General features: G+C 49.4%; 1 protein-coding gene across 4 annotated transcripts in view; it reads right to left on the bottom strand.

Moving 5' to 3' along the window:
• Positions 1-226: 226 nt before the first annotated feature.
• Positions 227-24,264, bottom strand: part of PLAT (plasminogen activator, tissue type) — a 33,948-nt gene continuing 9,910 nt past the window's right edge. For 2 of the 4 annotated variants that reach the window (XM_081960782.1, XM_081960781.1), the window contains exons 3-14: positions 23,649-23,697; positions 21,622-21,753; positions 20,545-20,658; positions 19,520-19,694; positions 18,852-18,943; positions 17,166-17,337; positions 13,583-13,668; positions 12,844-13,033; positions 10,949-11,085; positions 10,654-10,794; positions 2,591-2,739; positions 227-1,663 (exon numbers count right to left, since the gene is read on the bottom strand). In XM_081960782.1, the coding sequence (XP_081816908.1) occupies positions 1,505-1,663; positions 2,591-2,739; positions 10,654-10,794; positions 10,949-11,085; positions 12,844-13,033; positions 13,583-13,668; positions 17,166-17,337; positions 18,852-18,943; positions 19,520-19,694; positions 20,545-20,658; positions 21,622-21,753; positions 23,649-23,697 (1,596 nt within the window). In that variant the 3' untranslated portion in view covers positions 227-1,504. The remainder of the gene's footprint in view (positions 1,664-2,590; positions 2,740-10,653; positions 10,795-10,948; positions 11,086-12,843; positions 13,034-13,582; positions 13,669-17,165; positions 17,338-18,851; positions 18,944-19,519; positions 19,695-20,544; positions 20,659-21,621; positions 21,754-23,648; positions 23,698-24,264) is intronic. The other 2 variants (XM_081960779.1, XM_081960780.1) reach the window with 1 other exon arrangement.

Raw genomic sequence — 24,264 nt, forward strand, 5'->3', positions numbered from 1 at the left:
CGGAGGGTTGTTTTAAGCGCTCCGAAGGCGTCAGGGAAGCCTCCGGACGGTCCCTGACGCCTTTGGAGCGCTTAAAACGACCCTCCAAGCAACCCGGAGGGTGGTTTTAAACGTTCTGAAGGCTTCAGGGACGGTCCCTAAAGCCTCCGGGGGGGGCTCTTCCCCCCCCCCCAGGCTCCTATAAAGCCTCTGGAGCCGGGGGAAGGCAAAAATAGCTTTTAAAAGGTGAACTAACCTGGCCAGCACGCGCATGCGCACTGGCCAGCTGACAGGGCAGCGCCTCGCGTGCCCTGACAAATGGCTCCGCGTGCCACTTGTGGCACGCGTGCCATAGGTTCGCCATCACTGCCATAGTCCAATAAATCATACAAAAACATAGCAGGCAAATGTTGTGTGTGTGAGGTATGGAGCGATGCACGATGAGCAAAACGAGGATAACTTCAGGTAATTTAAAATACTTCAATGCATTAAAACATACTGGAGATGATTCTCAATAGTCATCTTGATAGCAGAAAACCCTTCTGCCACTCTGCACATCGGGAAATGGGGTTTTGATTTTATACAGAAAATGTGAAAAATTTACAGAGTATAAAAATATAAAAAAGTTTTATGGAGAGAGAGGTGCTTAAAGCGATCACCAATTCTTCCTTTAAATGTATAAAAAAAAAACTAGCAATTAATTCTCTGATCTGGTTTCCTCACAAGGATTTCTTCAGTTTTGTAGAAAACACCTTGAAATGTGACCCTTAATTTATAGAAAGAGGATTTTTTAAAAAAAAATCAACTGGGGAGGCATATTTGAGGACGCCCCAGGCCAGCCCAGGGCCCATCTACTCAGAGTCTCTCAATCATTACGTCTCAACAAGACTGGAAGCAGAGGCAACGCTCAGATGTGTTTGTAGGAAATACAAGTAGTCCTCAAGTTACAACAATTAGTTTAGTGACCAAAGTTACAACAGCACTGAAAAAAGTGACTTCTGACTGTTTTTCACTGATCATTGCAGCATCCCCATGGTCACGTGATCAAAATTTGGTGGCATGTATTCACAATGGTTGCCGTGTCCTGGGGTCACATGATCCACTTTTGCAACATTCTGACAAGTAGAGTCAAGGGGGAAGCCAGATTCACTTAACCACGAGGTTACTAACTTAACAACTGCAGTGATTCACTTAACAACCGTGGCCAGAAAGGTTATAAAATGGGGCAAAACTCAACTGTCTCGCTTAGCAACAGAAATTCTGGGCACCGTTGCGGTTCCTAAGACGAGGATTACCTGTAAACATGCGGTCTTAGGCATGCCTAGAAATGCTTCTTGAAAAAAAGAATACTATTGTTTTAGCCCGGTTCCTAAGCGCAGCCGCCCAGACCTCAAACTCATTGTTGCAGGAGAGAGGCATGGCACAAAGTGTGTGTCCTCCCCATGAGTGACCCCGGCTTCCCAGCCCAGTTCCCAGTGTGTGACTCCCTGATGCAAGGAGTTCCTGGAAGGAAGCCCCAAAAGACTCAGTTACGCATGTTCTCCTGGATCCATTTCAGGTAGCGACTCACTCGGGTGTAAACCCCCGGCGTGTTTTTCGTGCCACAACCCACCCCCCAGCTGATGATACCGATTAACTTCATGTGTCCATCGTTCAGACAAACCAGGGGGCCTCCGGAATCACCCTGTGGGAGGGGAGGAGAAGTCAGAGAAGAAACGAGTGAGAGACGGCAGCTGTCCATAACGCCTGGCTTTCTTTTCCGAGTGACCATCCAAGGTTACAATAGCATTTTTAAAAAAGTGACTCATTACCGTTTTCCACATTTACAACTATTAAAGCATGCGATCAAAATTCAGGTGCTTGGCAACTGGCATGTATTTGTGGGCTCATGGATCACCATTTGCAACCTTCTGATGTGTAAAGTCAACGGGGAAGTCAGATTCATAGAGTAACTTAATAATTGGGGCAATTCATTTAACAACGTTGTCAAAAAAGGTGGTAAAATGGGGCAAAATTCACTTAACAACTGTCTTGCTTAGCAACAGAAATTTTGGGCTTAATTGTGGCAATAAGCCGAGGACTTACTTAGACTTGTGCATGTCTAAAGCATCATAAACTTTTCCTTGTTCTTTTGAAGTGACTTCCAGAAATGGCCAGTTACCCCAGAATATCTGAAACCTTGTGTTCCAGGAGGAAAAAGAGAAATTCTATACTGGGAATGTTCAGCCTTCAGAATTCCTGGTGCTTAGTTGCAGTGGTGGGTTCCGGCAGGTACGATACGATACAGCAGTACTGATAGTAGCCGAGAGCAGCAGCCACAGTACCGGTACGGTGGCTTGTTTGGCCCACCCGCCATACCTGTTTATAACGCGACCAGCCAATTGCTCACACGCGCACAGCATGCGGCACCTACACGACCTCCGCCGAGCAGCTGCAGGGTGTACACCTGCGTGTGTAGCGTGCGTGCACAACTAGGACGCCCAGTTCCGTGCACAGCGTACCAGTAGCGACAGGGACCGGAACCCACCACTGCTTGGTTGTCTCCTTTCAGAGAGAATGGTGAGCCTTCAGACGGATCCTACAAGGTTATTCTTAACATTTTGGAGCTTACCTGGCAGGCGTCATTAAGCTGTCGGGTGTCTCCTGCACACAGCATATTCTCGGTGACGGTCTTGTTTGCAAGTCGTGCAGAGGTACATAAGCTGTCTGGATACAGCCTCACATGTCCTTCCTTCAGAAATTCTGAGAAGAAAGGCGAACCTGTTGGGGAAAAGGAACCTTGTGAAGAGAGGGAAAAAGTTCTTTTGGGTCATAAATACTCTGCTTGGTTTCATACAGTTTGCTCAACCTTAATTCTTTGTTAACAAACTATATAACCATTTTCCAGGGCGCTGCTCTGGAGAGTCCAAAGAAGGGTTAAACACAGCCAATCTGCCCAGAACTGAATTGAAACTTTAAGCCACACCTCTGGTGCCGACTCTCCTCAGATTTTTTCAATTCAGCTAGCCCAGTAGACGCGCTTTAAGATTTTCTCCAGTTCTAAGATTGATTCCTTGGACTCTCCAGAGGAAGAATAATTTTTTAAAACAGCATATTTAAGGATTTTTAGAGCAGGCTGATGAGTTTAAATTTAAGTTTGTTTTTTTCCCTTTTTAATTGGGTTTTTCTCACCCTTTCGGCTCTCCTGGAGTCCGGGGCTTTGCTCTGGCTCCTAGAAGCCACAGGCAGCTGTTGGGGGAAGCGTGTGGGTCGGAGTGCCGACGCCAGTGCTGTTGGGGCACCCCTACTGGGGGCCGATTCCCACTGGAAGCCCTCCGTTGCAATTTGTGCTTCTAGCAAGTCAAATTGCTGCGTGGGCTTCCAGGGCAGCCATTTTGGCTTCTTCCCTCTTTAAATTTGGCGCGCAGAGCTCCGGTGAGTTCCGGCCGCCATTTTGGATTGCGCAATCTTCCGGCTTTACTATTAAAAGTTTTTTGCCGCAGCTGCCTGGTGCCTGGCTCTTTGCAGGAGCCGCGTGGAGTCAGACTTGGCCGGTGTGACCGGCGACCTGGACCCCAATCCAAGCAAGTGATAGCGGCGTGGGATCGTGGCCTGCTGGGTCGCCTCCCTTACTCTCCTGCAGGCGCTGGGAGCGAATTCTGCTCGCGCCTAAAAGATTCCAAGCTACTTCAGGCCTTGCAGTTTCTCTGTCTCCTCAGGAGCATCGTGCTGCGGTGGGCTTTCTGGAGGTGGTGAGTGGTGGTTTTCCCATCCCCCTACTGCCCCAACCAGTGATTGTTACCATGGCAGATCAGGCCCCTGAGACTTCTGAGGGTGTCTCTTCCAGAGCCCCTGTAAGACAGGCCGGGAAAGCAGCCAGGGAGGCCATTAGAGGGAGTAAGCCTTACTCCAGGCATGGCCCCAAGCAGGGCTCAGGCCTAGACAAAGATGCATTAAGGCGACAGAAGGCCTTAGAAAAACAGGTTTCCAAAGCCCAACAGCAGGCCCAATCTTCCCTTTCGGTGTCTCCTGGGGAGCCCTCCAGGGAAATTCCTCCAGCCCAGGGAGGCCCCATTTCTGATAGTGAAGAGGAAGGGGATTCCTTGGCCATGGCAACTTCTCCAGGCCATTCCATGGCTGATCAGGCTGATCTCTTTGCCTGTCCCTCTGATATGGAGGAGGGACCAGCTCCAATGGGGCCCTTAGCCCCTCAACAGCCGATCCCCGGGCCCACTCAAAGGGTTCGCCCCATTGAGGACCAAGGGCCTAACCTATCCACTGAAATGCAGGAAATAATTAACAGGGCCATTTCCCAGGGCATTGAGGCAGGCATGCGAAAAGGTGGCAAGCGCACTCGCAAGACCCACCATTTGCAACCCCAGGAGGATTCCAGAGAGATGACTCCTAGCCTTCCACCTCCGTCCCTGCATTCTTCAGTGGCCTCCGATGAGTCAGACTGGGAGGAAGAAGAGGAATTTTTTCCTAGGCAGGAAGCTGAATTCTCTGGGGATGAGGCAAGCCCCGCCAAAAAGCCGGCCTTTTCAGGCTTATTTAATTTGGATAATTTCAAAACCATTTTAGATAAGGCTAAGATCTCAACTCACATGGGGTCCACCCCCCCAGCTCAGGTGGTTGTAGACCCTGATGATCTATCTGGGGATCTCTTTGAGGAACCCATTTCGGTCCAGGAAATAGTTCCTGTACCCAAGATGTTCCTCAATTTAGTTCAAAGACAGTGGGCGCAGCCAGCTACCATGGCTACCCCCAGCAGCCATGACAAGAAGCTATATACGGTGGATGCCAGCCTGGAGGAGCTGCTCAAGCTCCCTCCTATCGATCCCCCTGTAGCGGCTCTTACCTCCTCTTCTGTGCTCCCTCCTGACCTGTTGGAGGGGCTCAAGGCTGAGGACAAGAGAACCGAAACTGCTTGTCACAAGACCCATCAGGCAGCTGCATGGGCCATTAAGTCCTCCGCTTCAGCCTCCTTTTTCTCCAGGGCGGCTCTCCTGTGGCTGAGGCAGTTGTTGAGGAAGATACCTGCCAAGGACGTTAAAGTCAGGCAGGATATCAATAAAATCATGGCAGCCACAGAGTACACTGCTGATGCCACTCTGAATGCTGCTAAGTTTGCCTCGCGTGCCCTAGCATCTAATGTTACTTCCAGACGCCTCCTGTGGCTTAGGCACTGGAATGTGGATATGCGCTCCAAATGGAAGCTTGTTACTGCCCCCTTTAAAGGGGACAAGCTGTTTGGTGAGGTCCTTGATCCAGTCCTTGTGGAAAACAAGGACAAAAAGAAAGTGATGCCATCAGTCACCAAAAAGCCTGATCGTAAAGGTCCTGGCTCTTACAGGAGGCAGGCCTTTCGGAACAATGAGCCCTCCACCAGCTCCGCCCCCTATCATCGGGCGTATCCCCAGCAGGGTGAGCGGTCTCAGGACCGTCAGTCCTTTCGAGACAGAGGTCGCCAGCAGCCCTTCTCCAAGCGGCCATTTCGGGGGGGCTCCGGCTCCCGACCCTTTAGGAGGTATAAATGACCATCACAGGTCAACTCCCATAGGAGGGCGGTTGCAGTTGTTCCACGCCAAATGGGAGCAGACCACGTCGGACCAGTGGGTTCTTCAAACGGTCCGCATGGGTCTCACTTTAGAATTCTGGTCCCCCCCTCCCCGCCACTTCATCCGGTGTCCAGTTCCCTCAGGGTTAGTCAAAAGATCCCTCATGGAACAGGAGATAAGGCACCTCAAGGAGATTAGGGCCATAGAACCTGTCCCAGCAGGCCAGGAAGGAAGAGGGTTTTACTCCATCCTGTTTCTGGTCCCCAAAAACTCAGGAGGGTGGAGGGGGATATTAGATCTAAAGAGGTTCAATCACCACGTGACATATCGCAGGTTCAAGATGCAGTCCCTCCAGTCCATCTTGGGGTGCATCAGGCCAGGCGATATACTAACGTCCATAGACCTCAAAGAGGCCTACCTCCACATCCCTATCCGCAAAGCCCACCGCAAGTTCCTGAGGTTCTCTTACGCGGGCCTCCATTACCAGTACCGGGCAATGCCATTCGGCCTGTCATCAGCGCCCAGGACATTCACAAAGGTTCTCGCAGCCGTGGCGGCTTTTCTACGGTCACGTCCGGTCAGACTCCATTGTTACCTAGACGATGTTCTCATTCTGTCATCATCGCATCAACAAGCTGTCAGCGACCTAGAACACACCATGCAGGCGCTCCGGGACCACGGGTTCACCATCAACCTGGAAAAAAGTCATCTCGTCCCCACGACCAGACTGAAGCATCTAGGGGCTGTCATCGACACCACCTCGTGCACGGTATCCCTGTCTCCGGAAAGGGTGGCCAGCCTTCGGGAGATGGTCGTTCAGGTGCAGCAGTCACGTCTAGTCAAGGTGGTTCAGCTCTCACAGCTCCTCGGCAAGATGATCTCGTGCCTGTCAATCGTGCCTTGGGCGAGACTTCACTCCCGTCCCCTTCAGTGGCTCCTGCTCCCATATCAAAGAACAAACGAAAGCAGCTCAACAAGACTGATTCCAGTTCCAGCAGAGGTACGTCGCTCTCTAAAGTGGTGGTTGTCTCCGGCCCTGTTAAAGGGGTCGCCATTCAAGGAGCCAGTCAGGCTCACCATCACAACGGATGCCAGCCTGTTCGGTTGGGGGGCCCACTGCCACAACCAGCTCGCACAGGGCAGGTGGTCCCCTTCCGAAGCCGCTCACAGCATCAACTGGCTGGAGCTGAGGGCAGTCAGGCTTGCGCTGAAGCGCTTCCAGAGCACTGTTCAGGGCCACCACGTGCGCATCATGACAGACAATGTCGCCACCAAGGCGCACATCAATCGACAGGGGGGAATGCGCTCCAGATCCCTGATGAAGGAGGCGGAGCTCTTGGGTCGATGGGCGGAGAGGTATCTCCTTTCTCTTCAGGCGGAGCACATCTCGGGCACGAGCAACACCCAGGCGGACTGGCTGAGCAGATCCACAGTCGACCACTCGGAGTGGCGTCTACATCCGCTGCTGTTCCAGCAACTGTCCCAGAGGTTCGGCCTCCCGCTGGTGGACCTGTTCGCCACCGCGGCCAACGCGCATCTTCCGCGGTTCTTCACAAGGTTCCACGACCCGAGGGCGGAAGGAGTCAATGCGCTGCACGGCCCGTGGCCGAAAGGTCTGCTTTACGCTTTTCCCCCGCTACCTCTTCTTCCCAGAGTCATCAGGAAGATCCTAGCAGAGGAGGCGGAGGTGCTGCTGGTAGCACCGTACTGGCCCAGGAGAAACTGGTTTGCAGACTTGGTGAGTCTTTCGATCACACCATCGTGGCGGATTCCTCCACAGGACATCTCTCTCAGCCAGGGGGCCCTTCAACATCCAGAACCCCAGTGGCTGCAGCTGGCCGTCTGGCACTTGAGAGGGATCTCCTAAGCAGAGGCAAGTTGTCAGACAAGGTGATTGGCACCATCCAAGCGTCACGACGGCAGTCCACGACGCGCATCTACGACGCCACTTGGAAATCCTTCGCCAGCTGGTGCACGGCTCATGGTACGTCTGCGCCCCTTGCTTCGGTTCCTGTCATCCTGGACTTCCTGCAGGAAGGTTTGGACAAGGGCCTGGCACCTAACACCCTGAGGCGCCAGGCAGCAGCCCTGTCAACCATCCTCTCAGTTGAGGGCTACGCATCTCTTGGCCGGAATCCGACCATCCACAGTTTCCTCAGGGGAGCGACCAACCTGAGACCCCCAGTGGTCCACAGATACCCATCTTGGGATCTCAATGTAGTGTTGCGGTCCCTCATCGGGCCCCCGTTTGAGCCCATTAAGACGGCCAGTCTCAGACACCTCACATTCAAGACGGTTTTTCTGGTCGCTATCACGTCTGCTCGTCGCATATCGGAACTGGCTGCCTTGTCAGTCAGAGAGGACTTGTGTCTCATTCGTAACGACAGAGTAATCCTGAGGCTGGACCCTTCCTTCATTCCGAAGGTCAATTCCTGGTTTCATCGGGCGCAGGAGGTGGTCCTTCCGGATTTTTGTCCGCATCCTCGGCACCCAAGGGAAAAGCGCTGGCACATGCTGGATGTGCGCAGGACTATTCGCAGATACATCAAGCGCACGGCCAGTTTTCGGAAATCCGAATCTCTATTCGTCTCCTTTCAACCAGCTTCTCAAGGCAAGAAGGTCTCTTCATCTACCATCGGCGGATGGCTGCGAGCCTGCATTGCGCTTGCCCACGTTTTACAGTCCGTTCCTGTGCCTCGCAATATCACAGCACATTCGACTAGAAGCGCCGCCACCACAGCTGCCTGGTCTACACAGGCACCGATTGAAGAGATCTGCAAGGCGGCCACCTGGACTTCTCTGTCTCCATTTGTCCGAAATTACAAACTGGACAGTTTTGCATCGGCGGAAGGGGCCTTTGGGAGGCGTGTTCTTCAGGGCATCCATACCAGCGGAGCGACCCTGATGGCTGAGCCTTCCCGCCCTAGTGACAGTTAGCTTGGGCATGTCCCTTCTTTGGACTCTCCAGAGCAGCGCCCTGGAAAATGACCATTGTCTTACCTGAAGGGTCCTTTTCAGGGCGCTGCAACGGAGAGTCCACCCCGCCCTGGGGTCTATTCTCCGCTGGTGTTTGTGAAGTCACAGTGTTGTTTGTTGTTTCTGTTATTGTTGTTGGACTATTTTTGACTTGTTCCATATTAGACTTCCAGTTGAAGTTTCAGCGCACAACTGTTCCACGTCTTCATTGAATAAATCTGAGGAGAGTCGGCACCAGAGGCGTGGCTTAAAGTTTCAATTCAGTTCTGGGCAGATTGGCTGTGTTTAACCCTTCTTTGGACTCTCCGTTGCAGTGCCCTGAAAAGGACCCTTCAGGTAAGACAATGGTCATTCACATGATATTGAATGCTGAAAGGCACCATGTTATAATGTGTGATAGCATGCTGTGTGAAACCAAGTCAACAAAACATTTCCCAGAAAACGTTGACCTATTTTGGTAACTCTTGGGATCTAGTCTAGAGTGAAAACAAATCTTCTGAATTAATTGAAGCACGGGGCTTCCTTTTGTGGCTCACTAGGTTGTAAGATGAGGATTACCTGTAAAAGTCAACCTGATCTATATTCCCCAAATCAAAAGGCTGAATTGCCAAAATCACCGCACAGGGGTTCGAAAAGAAGGGGAATTCTAGGAAGGCTTAGGAGGAGGAGGAGATTATGACTTGAGGACGTGATGTGCTCTAACAAAAAACAGATGCCTTCCAGTGTAAACACATCCAGCCATATCAGCTGATTAGAAGCCAGATAGGGATGTAAGTCACAGGCATGACTGCGGCATCAAATTCAGAAGAAGGAAGTTGTTTGTTTAGGGAGGGCAGAATATGACTGAAGTCTCTTTTCACCATAAATTGGCCTGGCCCATTTTTAGTAAAGATGAGGGCATGACCCTCAAGGCTGGTCTCAGAAATTTCTGCACAAGATCATCTTCTCCCCAAAGCCCAGTATTGCTGGAAACAGACCAGACTTTTAAAATAAAATTGTGATTTTTTTTAAATTTTATTTATTTTGAGAAAGGAGGGGCTAGATGAATCAAAAGTTGGAATTAAGACTGCCGGGAGAAATATCAACAACCTCAGATATGCAGATGATGCCACTCTAATGGCAGAAAGCGAAGAGGAACTAAAGAGCCTCTTGATGCAGGTGAAGGAGGAGAGTGTAAAAGTTGGCTTCAAACTCAACATTAAGAAAACTAAGATCATGGCATCCGGCCCTCAAAATTATTGGCAAATAGATGGGGAAGAAATGGAGGGAGTGACAGATTTTATTTTCCTGGGCTCCAAGATCACCGCAGATGGGGACTGCAGCCAAGAAATTAAAAGACGCTCCTATGGAAAATCTAGACAGCAGACTAAAAAGCAGAGACATCACCCTGCCAACAAAGGTACGTATAGTCAAGGCTATGGTTTTCCCAGTTGCAATGGATGGCTGTGAAGGTTGGAGCATAAGGAAGGCTGAGCACCAAAGAATGGAGGCCTTTGAACTCTGGTGCTGGAGAAGACTCCTGCGAGTCCCTTGGACTGCAAAGCGATCCAACCGGTCAGTCCTAGATGAGATCAACCCTGACTCCTCTTTTGAAGGCCAGATCCTGAATAGGAAACTCAAATACTTTGGCCACCTCATGAGAAGGAAGGACTCCCTGGAAAAGAGCCAAATGCTGGGAGCAATGGCGGGCAAAAGAAGAAGGGGACGACAGAGAAGGAGGTGGCTGGATGGAGTCACCAAAGCAGTTAGCGTGAGCTTTAGTGGACTCCAGAGGATGGTAGAGGACAGGAAGGCCTGGAGGAGCATGGGAGGTCCATGGGATCATGATAGGTCGGACATGACTTCACAACTAACAACAACAAAACAGCGGTGCCTAATCTGGGAAACTTTTAAGACATGTGGACTTCAACTCCCAGAATTCCCCAGCAGCACAGATTTTAACGTTGCCAAGGTTGGACTCCCTTGCCCTAAAAGATAAATATAAAATATTCTGCAGCTCCCATCTGGAGTATTTAGGGAAGAATGAACATCGGCTGCATTTCTTCCCAACAAGGGTTCATTCTGCCCTAGAAATCCTGTCCAGCACTCTGCCTGTCCAAAACCATCTGCAGCCAGATTGTCCTCCAACTCTAAGTGGTTGGTGAAAGTGACCCTCACGTACTGCTTTCGTGCTTGCCGTATCCAGACACCTCACATTCCGTCCAGTCGGGCAGCTTGACTCCAGCTTTTGGGAGACAAACGGGACGGACACTGTCAGTTTCTGTGGCACAGTTTCCGGAACGGTGTTTCAACTTCAGCAGGGCTGTCAAAACAGAGAGCAAAAGAAGGAAAAAAGGCCCATGAGAACCAGAATTGGAAGGGACCTTGGAGGTCTTCTGGTCCAATCCCCTGCTTGAGCAAGAAATCAGTCAGAAGTTGTGCCTCCAGGCTGGGAGGGTGGCAGGAAAAAGGCTTACCAATGTCATTGTCATAAGTGGCGGCGTTGTACTTCTCATGCATAATGTACCTCTCCACTTGGAAGATCTGCTCTGTGGTGGATGATTTCACACGGGCTGTCCGGCCCAGGACAACTTTGAGGCTTTGGAGGACAGTGCTGTACAGAAAACCACAGGTGAGGGCCAGCTTCCAGGGGCAACCTTCCTTCCCTCCAAATGCAACTCTCTCATTTCTCCTCCCAACAGGAACCATGAGCAGAGGGTTCAACTCCTTGGAGAAGGGCCTGTGCTCAGTACGGGTTCTCCAGCAAGCAGCTGAGAAAACTGGGTCTACTCAAAATGGTTGTGAGAAAGGGGAAGGTCTGCCCCAAGCTGTCCATTCTCCAGAAAGTCCCCCTGGGGGGACCTCTGTGAGCCCAAAGGGATTGCTGCAAACGGAGGATGTTGAAGCTGGTTCTTTGCTTAGCAGAAGACACCAACATCTAGGGACACCTTGTTGCCTTAGTTCAAATCTTAGTCTGGTCTGAGATGCACCTGATGGCTCCCCACCCACCTACATCCTCCCATGTCCTATTGTGAATATGGGAGAGAGTCAAGGCAGGATCCAACAGTGTGGTGAATCACTAAAGTATCATTAGTGTTCCATGTCCTGGAATGAATGGACTGTGTAAATCCAGTGGTTGGGTGTATCCAAACAACAAGCCAAAAGAATGTGGATTTGCTTCTATGTGACATAATATACGGGGTAGCCAACCATTAATGGGTTGAAAAGCAGGATGAATGGGCTAGCACTGTGATGGCGAATCTATGGCATGCGTACCAGAAGTGGCACACACAGCCATTTCTCCAGGCGCGCAAGATGTTGCCCGTTACTCTTCTGGTTTCCAGCACACCAGCTAGCTGGTCTTAGTACACGCAGGCATGCCAGAAAACAGAAGACCAGGTGCCTGGGGTGCATGCGCATGCTGGAAACCAGAACGCCATTTTCTCGATATGCACATGTGCACCAGGCGGCTGCTTTTTCGGTTTCCAGCACACAGCCCGCCCCCCATTTTGGCAGTCGGTGCCGAAAACGTTCACCAACACTGGGATAGCATGTGGTACACATCCAGCCAACTTTTTAAAACTTTACTCAACAAACTACAGATAAGCCAACTAAGATTGTTAGATCTTGGCTGCAAAACTCCCAACAACAGAAAGAGAAAACTCTAAATATGTTAACATACAGTGTCTACTCAGGTTTTTACAGCTCATGTTGAGCTGTTGAGTGTTTCCATAATTTGTAAACCCAGCCCACTTAATGTAAACCATGGTTTGGTGTGATAAGTCAACTTAGGCAATATCAGTCCAGAATATTTGGGTGTGAAGAAGCAACAATGTCTCTGCAGATGACCCAGGAAAACTTTTTTTATGTTCTAAGGAAATTACACCCTCCAGTCCAAAGCACTTACACAGCCCTAGCACATCCTCCTCTGTTCTGTGTATTTTCCAGGGTTTGGAAGACGCTTGCAATATTTTGACAATGCAAATGCAAAAACTGGGGATGAGGGCTATGCTTGCAAACTCTTCAGGAGCTTTAAATCATGGACAGAAGGAAAGGGGGGAAATGCAACTTGGAAGTTTCTTTGGAACCCTAGATCATTTGGAAGCGCTGGATTTCCACAGCTTTCTGAGACATAACCTCCCTCTTGTGAAGATTTTGCAAGGAGAAGAAACTTCAACTTTCTGGCATGTAAGAGAAGGTCCATGCATATCAGTTCCATGGAGTCACCAGGGAATTAGCAAGAATCCCTGCCAAACAGCTGTGAAGACTGAGCAAGGCAGAGGATGTTAGCTATGGGTTTGGTCTCCTCTGCTATCCAGGAACTTGCTGACTAGGCACAGTCTAGAGAGTGAGTCACAGGTTGATCTCTTACCTCTTTGAAAAACAGTGAGCAGCTGAGAGGATCCAGCAGGAATTGATGAGTATCCCACCACACTGAAAACCTTCTCCACCTCGGTTCTTCATAAAAATGGCCGCCTGCCACGGGTGGGACTCAATATACGAATATGCACCTCCTTTGATCTGGATCTCAGCCACCCTATGCTTCCTCAACCCACAGGTGGCTGCACAAGGGAAGGAAGAAGCCAAGGAATGAGATTTAGATGCGACCAAGCAGTGAAAATCAACATCTGTTTACAGTCACTCTAGAAGCCTGGCACTCGGACAAATTAGCCATCCATAGACACACAGACATAAACAATATCTACTTTCAGTGCATAAGAGACAATCAACAAGTCAAAAAGAGAAGAAAAAGAGCAAAACATCTTCCCACCAGCAATCAGCACCGAGCTGAGCATAGATTAACTCCAAGATTAACACCAGACCCACAATCAAGAAGTGAAGAATACACTGATCAAGGAACTGGCAAATGTGTTACCAGTAAACAGCCCAACCAGGGAAGCTCCAAGACCCCCTGCACCGAGACTGAGAGGGCAGCCACCGGAATATCAACTGAGCGCAAACCCCTTACTAGCACTGATGATGTTACCTAGTTTGGGTAATGAAACGATGCAAGGAAACAATTAGTTCTCCATTCCCAGCATAAGGCTTTGGTCAGAATCCCCGTGAAGAAGAGTCTCAGATAAATCAGAGAAAGAGAATCACCCACTTACAGCAGGCTGGCACTTCACAATGTTCCCATTTTATCACACCGTTCTTGAATATATGGCACCAGGGCCCAGTGTCATTGTCAGGATTCCTGTAACACACAAGACGGTGGGGAAGACTGTAAGATCTCCTAAGGTAGGCAGTCCTTGACTTATGACCACAATTAAGCCCCAAATTTCCTTTGGTAAGCAAGACAGTTTTTAAGTTTTGTTCCATTTTACAACCACTTAACGGTTGTTAAATAAATCCCCACAGGTGTTAAATTAGTATCATGATTGTTAAGGGAATCTGGCTTCCCCATTGACTTTGCTTGTCAGAAGTTTGCAAAAGGGGATTGCATGAGGTCCGTTGTCAATAAGGCCCCCCTCATTAATGATCTGATCTCGGAGGGGGAGCCGGACCTTGCAGGGATAACGGAGACCTGGTTGGGCCACGAAGGGGGTTTACCTCTCGTGGAAATGTGCCCACCGGGCTACCGTGCATTCCATCAGCCACGGGCCCGGGGTAGGGGTGGTGGGGTAGCGGTGATTATACGGGAGGATCTGGAACCGAGAGAGTTCACTGTGCCACAGATATCCGGGTGTGAGTCTCTTGGCATGAAGTGGGGCCCAGGGAGACAGTTGGGCTTGCTGATTGTATACTTGGCTCCTCGCTATGCATCAGCGGCCCTGCCTGAGCTCCTCAAGCTGATCGCAGAGATAGCGGTTGAGACCCCCAGACTTTTGGTTATGGGGGACTTCAACCTGCCGTCGATGGGTGAAGCATCAGAGGTAGCTCGGGAGTTCATGGCTTCCATGACAGCCATGGACCTGACCCAAATAATTCAGGGCCCCACACACGAGGGAGGCCACACGCTGTACCTTGTTTTTGTATCTGGCCAGTGGACGAGTGATCTGGGAATAGGGGATTTAGTTACTACACCCCTGTCATGGTCAGATCACTCATCTCTCCGGCTTGACTTCCCTGGTGCTACCCCCCACCACGGGGAGGCGGAACCAGAACGTCCTAGATGGTTCCGCCCCAGGCGCCTGATGGAACCGGATAGGTTCCAGACGGAGCTTGGGCCACTTCCTGTAGCCCTGACCTGCTCCCGGATGGAGGACCTAATGGCCGCATTGAATAGTGCGGCTGCTGGGGCCTTGGACCGGGTTGCGCCTTTGCGGCCTCTCCTGCGGCAGCGAACCACCCTGGCCCCTTGGTTTACCGAGGAGCTAAGGGTGATGAAACGCCACAAGAGACGCCTAGAGAACAGATGGAGATCTTCACGCTCCGAATCTGACCGAACACAGGTAAGAGCCTATTTACGGACCTACCTTGTGGCATTGAGAGCGGCCAAGCGTCGACACTGTGCCGCTCTTATTGCGTCCGCAGACAACCGCCCTGCCGCCCTGTTTCGGGTGACCCGCTCCCTCCTGTTACAGAGGCTGCGGGAAGCCCCCTTGCAGGGCAGAGCAGAGGAATTTGGGGAATATCTGCAGGACAAAATCGCTCAAATCCAGAGTGAATGGGTCCCCCTCAGTGGTCTAGAGGGGACGTCGGAGGCGAGTCTTGAGGGACCATTCTGGGAGGAGTTTGACTCTGTTGCCGCCGATGATATGGACAGGTTGTGTGGGTGACTGCGAGCCACTACATGTTTACTGGACCCGTGTCCCTCCTGGCTTATACTGGCATCCTGGGAGGTCACACGAGGCTGGCTCCTGGGACTAGTGAACGCTTCGTTGGGTGAGGGGTCCTTGCCGGCCGCCTTGAAAGAGGCGGTGGTGAGGCCCTTACTCAAGAAGCCTTCTCTGGACCCAGTCGAGTTAGCTAATTACCGTCCCGTCTCCAACCTTCCCTTTCTAGCGAAGGTTATAGAGAGTTTGGTGGCACAACAGTTCCCACGTCACCTGGAGGAAATTGACTATCTAGACCCGCGCCAGTCCGGGTTCCGGCCCGGTCACAGCACGGAGACGGCCTTGGTCGTGTTGGTGGATGATCTCTGGAGGGCCAGGGATAGGGGTTGTTCCTCCATCCTGGTCCTATTAGACCTCGCAGCGGCTTTTGATACCATCGACCATGGTATCCTACTGCGCCGTCTGGAGGGGTTGGGGGTGAGGGGCACCGTTTTGCGGTGGTTCTCCTCCTACCTCTCCGACCGGACGCAATGCGTGTTGGCAGGGGAGCAGAGGTCGACCCTGAGGCCGCTCACCTGTGGGGTGCCGCAGGGATCGGTCCTCTCGCCTCTCCTGTTCAACACATATATGAAGCCGCTGGGTGAGATCATTCGTGGTTTTGGGGTTGAGTACCATATGTACGCTGATGATACTCAGCTGTACATCTCCACCCCGAACCACCCCAACGAGGCCGTCGAAGTGATGTCCCGGTGCTTGGAAGCCGTACGGGTCTGGATGGGAAGCAACAGACTCAAACTCAACCCCTCCAAGACGGAGTGGCTGTGGCTACCGGCGCCCCGGTTCAACCAGTGGGCTCCATCGCTGGCCATTGGGGGCGAGCAACTGGCCCCCGTGGAGTGGGCGCGCAATTTGGGCGTCCTCCTGGATGCCCGGCTGTCAATGGATGACCATGTGGCAACCGTGGCGAGGGGGGCGTTCCACCAGGTTCGCCTGGTGCGCCAATTGCGTCCCCTATTGGACCGGGATGCCCTTCGCACAGTCACTCATGCGCTGGTGACGTCCCGTCTGGACTACTGCAATGCTCTCCACATGGGGCTCCCCTTGAGATGCACCCGAAGACTGCAGCTGGTCCAGAATGCGGCCGCGTGGGCAATCACGGGGAGTACTAGGTACTCCCATATAACACCTCTCCTGCGCGAGCTGCACTGGCTACCTGTGGTTTTTCAGGTGCGTTTCAAGGTGTTGATTACCATCTTTAAAGCGTTCCATGGCACAGGACCTAGTTACTTGCGGGATCGCATCATACCCCATACATCCCTGCGACCAATTCGCTCTCACAGGGAGGGACTCCTCCGGGTGTCGTCCACTAAGCAATGCCAGCGGGCGGCGCCCAGGAGTAGGGCCTTCTCTGTGATGGGCCCAACCCTCTGGAATGACCTCCCCGCCGATATTAGAATCACCACTGACCTCCGCTCCTTCCGCAAGAAACTCAAGACCCACCTGTTCCAACTAGCTGGCCTGGCCCAATTATAGTTTTATTCCTTAATCTTCCTGGCCGGTATTTTAAATTTCTGGGGTAGATTTTAATGTTGTTTTAATTTTATTATTGTTGTACAGATTTTTATGTAATTCGTTTTTATGGGGTTTTGATGTTTGTCTATGTATATGGTATTTTAACTTTTATCTGTACACCGCCCCGAGTCCCTTCGGGGAGAGGGAGCGGTTTATAAATTTAATAAAATGAAATGAAAATGAATGACCCCGGGATACTGCAACCATCATAAGTACATGCCAGTTGCTAAGCATCCAAATGAGCCAAAGAAATCTCTCCAAGGGCACCCTTGCCCCAATCTCACCCACTGTGGCCCAATGGGTGCCATCTTCCAAAGAACATTCAACAGAGATTCCGTCATCCAAAGCCCACTTGGTTAAGTTGGGCAGCTATAGAGACTGAATGAAGACATTTCTGGATCACCTGCAGTAGTTGTGGCTGCTGAGGCCTAGATGATGGGCATCGGGATGGAAGGAGTTGTAAACTTCCTTGTCAAGAATGTGGGAGTCCCATCTCAGACACGTCACCCCAGATGCTGTTTGGTGTTGGCTGCCCCGATAGTCGGTGCCTCTTCCCAAAACACAGGAATGTTTTTCTGGGACAAAGGACAGGAAAAGGGATAGGTTGATAGAGAAAGTCCCATTTTTTCATTCTTTAATTTGGAAGTTTAGTTTGATGTTAGGGAGTATTGCCCCAGGCTGAATATAGGGGAAGATCCTATCAGATGCAAGTCACCAGATACGCATATGTAGAGTTCATGCTAACTACTTTAATGTATTCTGCCAATAATATAGGAATCACCCTAGATTGGTAGCCTTCTCTTGGGAATAGTTAGATAAGGTTCCAAGGAGCTTAAAGTAAGAGAAAAGGTTTCCCTTGCACATATGTGTTCTAGTCATACCTGACTCAAAGCCGAAGAGCAAGCACTGTCCGAAGACGTCTCCGTGGTCATGTGGCTGGCATGACTCAACGCCAAAGATGCACGGAACACCGTTACCTTCCCACCAAAAGTGATTCCTATTTTTCTACTTGCATTTTTACGTGCTTTCGAACTACTAGTTTGGCAGAAGCTGGGACAAGTAACGGGAGCTCACTCCGTTATGGGGCACTAGGGATTCGAACTGCCGAACTGCCAACCTTTCTGATCAACAAGCTCAGAGTCTTAGCCACTGAGCCACCGTGTCCCTTCTCCATGAAGCTTAGGGGGTGTCAATTTTGGATCCTTTACAATTCCAGGCTAGTTCCCTGTTTGAGCCCTCCAACCTGCCTGGTTGGGTACTTCCCAGCAGGTGTCCAACTGAAGTAGCCGCCAATATTCACATAATCAGAGACATCCCAACTCAGAAACAATTGGGGATGGGAAATAAACTAAAAAAGCCATGGAAGTCCTAAAATAGGCCCATCTGAAAATTGAAAAGTTCCCCAACCTGCCTCACCAACCTATGTGACGTGAACCATATTCAGGGATGGGCTGCTGGAGGTTCGCAAGAGTTTGGGAGAACCTCTAGCTAGGTTTCTGTGCAGTTTGGAGAACCCCCAAATCCCACCCCTGGTGTCCCCCGCCTCTCCACTCCCCGCCCCTCCCAGGAGTCCCCATGCGGCCCGTTTTGGATGCAAGTAAGTGCAGGGCATGCACGGAGGCTCGGGAAGGGCAAAAAATGGGCCTACTGGAAGTTTGGGAAGGCCAGAAATGGGCCCGTCCAAAGGGCCTCTGAAGCCTGGGGAGGCCATTTTCACCCTCCCGGAGGCTCGAGGAAAGCCTCCAGATCCCAGGGAGGGCAAACACACCCACACCCACTGCCATGGTACAGGATGCCGACTAGGCCACGCCCACCATTGCCATGCCCACCCAGCAACCAGGCAGAGAACCCCTTGCTAAAGTTTTTGAAGCCCCTGGCCATATTATACCTCTCCACTCATGACTTAGTCCATTATTGAGTAAGCCATAAATAAATAAACCATGAAGTGGAACCTCTTCCAAATCTGGGTTTGCAGTTCCAGAAGAGAAGTAGGGGAAAACAATTGTTTGCTTTGAAATGAAAAGCTCGGTGTAACAAATCCCATTTTTAGCCCTGCTTCAGTAAAGAACTATAAAGGCTTCCAGCTTACCGTTGGCGCAGGACGCAATGCTGCAAAATTCCCAGGCGTACACATCGTTTTTAAGAACACGGCACCAGGGTTTTGATTTTCTATCTGGATTTCTAAAGAAGACAATGATAGAACATTCAGGACTGTGAGTCTATCGGAGGGAGGGAGGATCGTAGAATTAATAATGCATAATAAAGCAATTCATAGGTGGGTTTAAGGACTATGCCTAAGAAAGCATAATATCCCAGTATTGTATCATTTCCAATGTCTTCCAAAGTGTCTCTTTCCTTAATTTAGATACTTTTACTGATCTCTAAACCTGCTCATAAATCAGAGAAAGGTTTATATTAGCATTTTTCTGACCAATGTATTTAATGCCAAGAATACATTTTTGTCTGCAGTAGCTTACACTGAATACTTTTTAATAAAACATGTTCATCAGAAAAGATGCTATCAAACATTTTTAGCTCTTGTAAACCAGTGTTCCCCAACCTTGGCAACTTCTATGCACAGAATCTCCCAATTAGCCATGGAACTGAAGGAGCTGCCGATTGGCCTGAAGTCCTCACAGCTACATGTTCCCAAGACTGAGAAATGCAGCTGTAAAACAACTCAGCGCCTCTCCAAAATGTGCATGATGCAAGGAAGGAGGAGACAGACAACACAAGTTGCTGGATTCAACCTCTTACCGGCAATAATTGTGATCCCCAAGCCCCAACTGCAAGGCGTCTGCACGATCCGCATGGAAGCGGTTGAAGCGGAAAGCTTTGGTCTTCCAGTTCACACATTCTGCACCACTCTCTGTTGTGCTCCATGTCCCTCTGTATGTGTCCCCTGTATCCTGGTAACACACAGCTCTGGTATCTGAAGAAGAGCAGAACAAACATCCCTCTGAGTCTCTTCTGAACTGCCTTTGGAGAAGGCTCCATGCACCTTCTGGAGGCAGTGCAGGAAATTCAAATTGTAGAGCAGGGGTCTCCAAACCTGGCCATTTTAAGACTTATGGACTTCAGCTCCCAACATTCCTCAACCAGCAGAGCTGTAGAGCAGTATTTCTCAACCTTGGCAACTTTGAGATGGGTGGACGACCACTCTCAGCCATGCTTGCTGGGGAACTCTGGGAGTTGAAGTCCACCTGTCTTAAGATGGCTGACGTTGAGAAGCACAATTGTAGAACTTGCATGAAACTGACCCCACCCTACAGTTTCCTTGATTTTCAAAGCAAGCGTCCCTTAAAGAGAAGCAACAAATTTACAGTTGGAGTCTGGAGGTAGATCCTCCTTCAAAAGAAGAAAAGAGGATCCTCCTTCAAAAGTGAAGGCTAGCATCAACAACTTGTATAATATTGTGGCTGAGGACAGACCAGATCTAACATTAGTTTCCATAAGCTCCTCTGGCTGATCCCTTTTTATTGCAAAAATTAGGTGCGATCTGGAGCAAGTGGCTGCTGTTGTATGTATTTACTCTGAGTGCTGCATTTACAAAAGTAGAGTCTACAAAACTAGAGAGAGGGGACGCAGCATGGCTGAAAATCCACCACTGTCTTCCTAGATGGCACACTGTAGATGATTTAGGCTGAGGGAGGGGGTCATCAGTCTCGAGTCTAATATTAATCACTGTCTATCTTGCATACATACATCTTCAACTGTCTGGATTTCTTGATTTCTGGGTTTCCTGACCCAGGTATCAGTTCATCCTCCTGTAATATACTCACCAATTTCACAGAACTTCCCGGAGAAGCCCGGTGGGCAGAGGCAAATGAAAAGGTTGGGGGAATACCAGCCTTTCTGGCAGGTGGCCCCGTGGAGGCAAAGTGGCTTCGTGCAGGCTGTGGGACAGAAAATAAGAGCCCCTTAATTTCTCCCTTCCATGATCTTGCTGCCTTTCCTTCCTTGTGGGAGGAGGAGGAGGAGAACCATGACGCAAAGACAGAATAGCTAATTCTATATGCAGAGAAGCTTTCCCGTCATTCCCACTAGAAAGCATTGCAACAAACAGCTGTTGGGAATGGCTTTCTCCCAGCTCACCCCCCTCCCCCTTCCAGCTAAACTGCACTGAGTGGGAGTACTTGTGCATTTGTTTTCTTCCGGTCAACATACAGGACCTTTCTCATCACCAAATTGCATTTCTTTCTATAGTCTCCAGGGTTCAGGTCTGTCAAGATCCTTCTGGAAATTGAGTTTTTCTTATGTTGCCAATTTAGCAAGCCGGCTCCTACGTAGAATAGAATATTGCTGGAAGGGACCGTGGAGGTCTTCTAGCCCAGCCCCTGCTCAAGCAGGAGAACCTATACAATCCCAGACAAGTGACTGTCTAGTCTCTTCTTAAAAACCTCCAGTGATGGAATGCCCACAAGTTCTGGTGGCAAGCTATTCCACTGGTAAATTGTCCTCACTGTTAGGAAGTTTCTCCTTAATTCCAGGTTGCTTCTCTTTGGTTAGTTTCCATCCATTGCTTCTTGGCTTGCTCTCTGGTCTTTGGAGAATAATTTGACCCCCTCTTATTTGTGGCAGCCTATACTTAAATGGTGGGTCCATTAGGATGCCATTGGGACATCACAAGAACCCTTTCAGAGACTGTGGACCACACCCTCCCTCCCCGCCCAACAGAGTTGCTGCTGTGACGACTATAGGAACGTGAAGCTTTATGGGCTGTTGGTTTGAGCTCCAAGCTTAGCAATTTGGTCACATACATGACACTTTATGTATGTACCATGTAGAAAATAAAGATGGCTTAGAAACCTAATCAATAAATGCCATCGCTGGATTTAGAGGCTCCACCTGGAACTCACCTGTGACAGGTACTGCATGGCAGAAGATGCGACTGTTCTCACACCGACAATATTCCTTTCTCCCTTTGACTTGGCGTAGCCAACTTTCCTTCCGATTGTAGGTCTGTTTGGTGTATGGGTCTCTGCATTTGCCTGTAATTGAAAAGACAGGAAGTCCTCCCCAGTTTCAATGGCAGGACGCTTTTCCCTTCACCATTGTGTGCACAGCATAGAACAATCTACAGCTTTTATCAACTCTTCTTCTCCAAGCCTCATTTCCCCCCTCCCCAAAAAAGGTCTTTTCTTCTTCCAAAGATTTGGCAAACCCCTCAAAACCTCATCTGATAAGTGTTTTTGAACTTAAACACAAACTGTTTTTATAAAGCTGGTTGACATGAGTGAACAATTGTATGCTTTTCCTGCTTTTATCCCACTGGGGTTGATATGGTTTTGTTATTGGCATGGTTTATTATACTATATTATTTATTTTCACGGTATTTCATATGCCAGCCTGGCATTCTATGAGGAAAGGCAGATATAGACTTATTTTAGTATAAAAGAAAGGATGAAGGGCGTGCCAGATCTGAAAGAATCACACTTATCAGATTAGTCTGTAGGCTAACAACGCTTGGCTAACCCCCATCCCTCTTTTTTTTTTTAAAGTGAGAATCTCCTGGCTCTCTTGAGGAGCCCTAGGAATCTTCCCAAGAATCTAATAGGACCACAGAAGCTGCAGGGAAAGAACTGGATGGCTACTATTCTTTTGGAAGATCCACACAGGGTTGCTGTTCACAGGATCTGCAGATACAGATAGTCCTTGACTTACGACTACAATTCAGCCCCCAATTTTTTGTTGCAAAGTGAGACGTGTTGTTTTGCCCCATTTTATGACCATTCTTGCCATGGTTGCTAAGTGAATCATTACACTTGTTAAATTAGCAACACGGTTGTTAAGTGAATCTGGATTCTCTGTTGACTTTGCCTGTCAGAAGGTTGTAAAAAGTGATCACATGACCCAAGACACTGCAATGGTCATAAATATGAGTCAATTGCTAAGCATCTGAATTTTGATCACATGACCATGGGGAGGCTATAATGGTTGTAAGTGTGGAAAAACGGTCATAAGTCACTTTTTCAGTAGTCGTATAACTTTGAACAGTCACTAAATGAGCTGTTGTATGTCAATGACTACCAGCATTTGGAAAGGCGCTGAATTCCCGTCCCCCACCACCCCAATATTTTTCCTTTGGGCATTCCATCCTTTGGGGGGGCTGCGCTATCAGTCATCTTCCTTGGAGGTCTTCTCATCCAAGCCCTTCTTCAAGGAAGGAGCCTTATACCATCACAGTCATATGGTTGTCCAGTTCTCTTCTTGCAAACAACCATCATTTCAGGTGGCAAGCTGTTCCGTTGATTCATTGTTCTCCCTGTCAGGAAATTTTTCCTTAGTTCCAGGTTGGGCCTCTTTAATGAGCTTGTCTGAGATGGTTTGAGGGCTCCTGTCTTGGGCAAAGGGTTGAACTACAAGACTTTTGGTCACCGTACTACAATAAAGATGTTGAGACTTTGGAAAAAGTGTGGAGAAGAGCAACTAAGATGATCAAAGGCCTGGAGACTAAATCATTTGAAGAACAGTTGCAGGATTTAGAGTTGGCTAGTCTAAAAAAAGAATTAGGGGTGACCTGATAGCAGTCTTCCAGTATTTGAGGGGCTGCCCCAAAGAAGAGCGGGTCAAATTATTCTCCAAAGCACCAGAGGGCAGGATAAGAAGGAATGGTTGGAAACTAATCAGAGAGAAGCAACCTGGAATTAAGGAGAACTTCCTTAGCAGTGAGGACAATTAACCAGTGGAATAGCTTGCCTCCAGAAATCACTGGCACTCCATCCCTAAATGTTTTTAAAAAGAGGGCAAATAGTTACATCTGAAATGGTATAGGTTCTCCTGCTTGAGTAGAGGGCTGGACTAGTAGGCCTCCAAGGTCCCTTCCAGATTCTCTGTTCTTCTCTGCTATTCTATTCTTCCATAGTCTCCTCCAATGGGCACTTACCTCTTAGTTGACTTTCTCGGCTACTTTGGGAAATGCGTACAACCCGTACCTAGAAAAGAAAAGGAGCAATCAAAACAATCAAGAACAGAAACAAGTTGATTAGATTCCAAGGGTTAGAAAAGTGGGGATCTTGGAGGTCTTCTAGTCCAACCCACTGCCCAAGCAGGAAACTGTATACCATTCCAGTCATTATTGGAAAAGCTTGCCTCTGGAAGTTGTGAGTTCTCCATCACTGGAGGGTTTTAAGAAGAGACTGGACAACCATCTGTCTGAACAGTTAAGCCTTCTTCCAACTCCATTATTCAATTCTGCTGTTCTGTTAACAGCCTTCCTCTTTAGGAAGCCGTTTGTGATTGGACTTCAATCCAGCTGAGAGATTTGCAGAACTGGATCATTCTCTCATCACTCTTCCTTTTGCATCTTTCAAAGCTCTAAGCCCGCCTGCAGAAACCCTCTCCCTTCTAAGCTTTGTGAACTGGCCGTGAGCCTTTTTGTTCCAAGGCCCAAATAAATATCCTTTTGATCTATGGCACCACTCAAGCCAAGCTTACAAAACAAACCCCATCTGTTATCTGACAAGTCCCTAGAACCAGACCTGGCTGCCGAACAAAGCCGG

Source organism: Natrix helvetica (assembly GCF_964273705.1).
Source record: "Natrix helvetica genome assembly, chromosome: 8".
Classification (NCBI taxonomy): Eukaryota; Metazoa; Chordata; class Lepidosauria; order Squamata; family Natricidae; genus Natrix; species Natrix helvetica.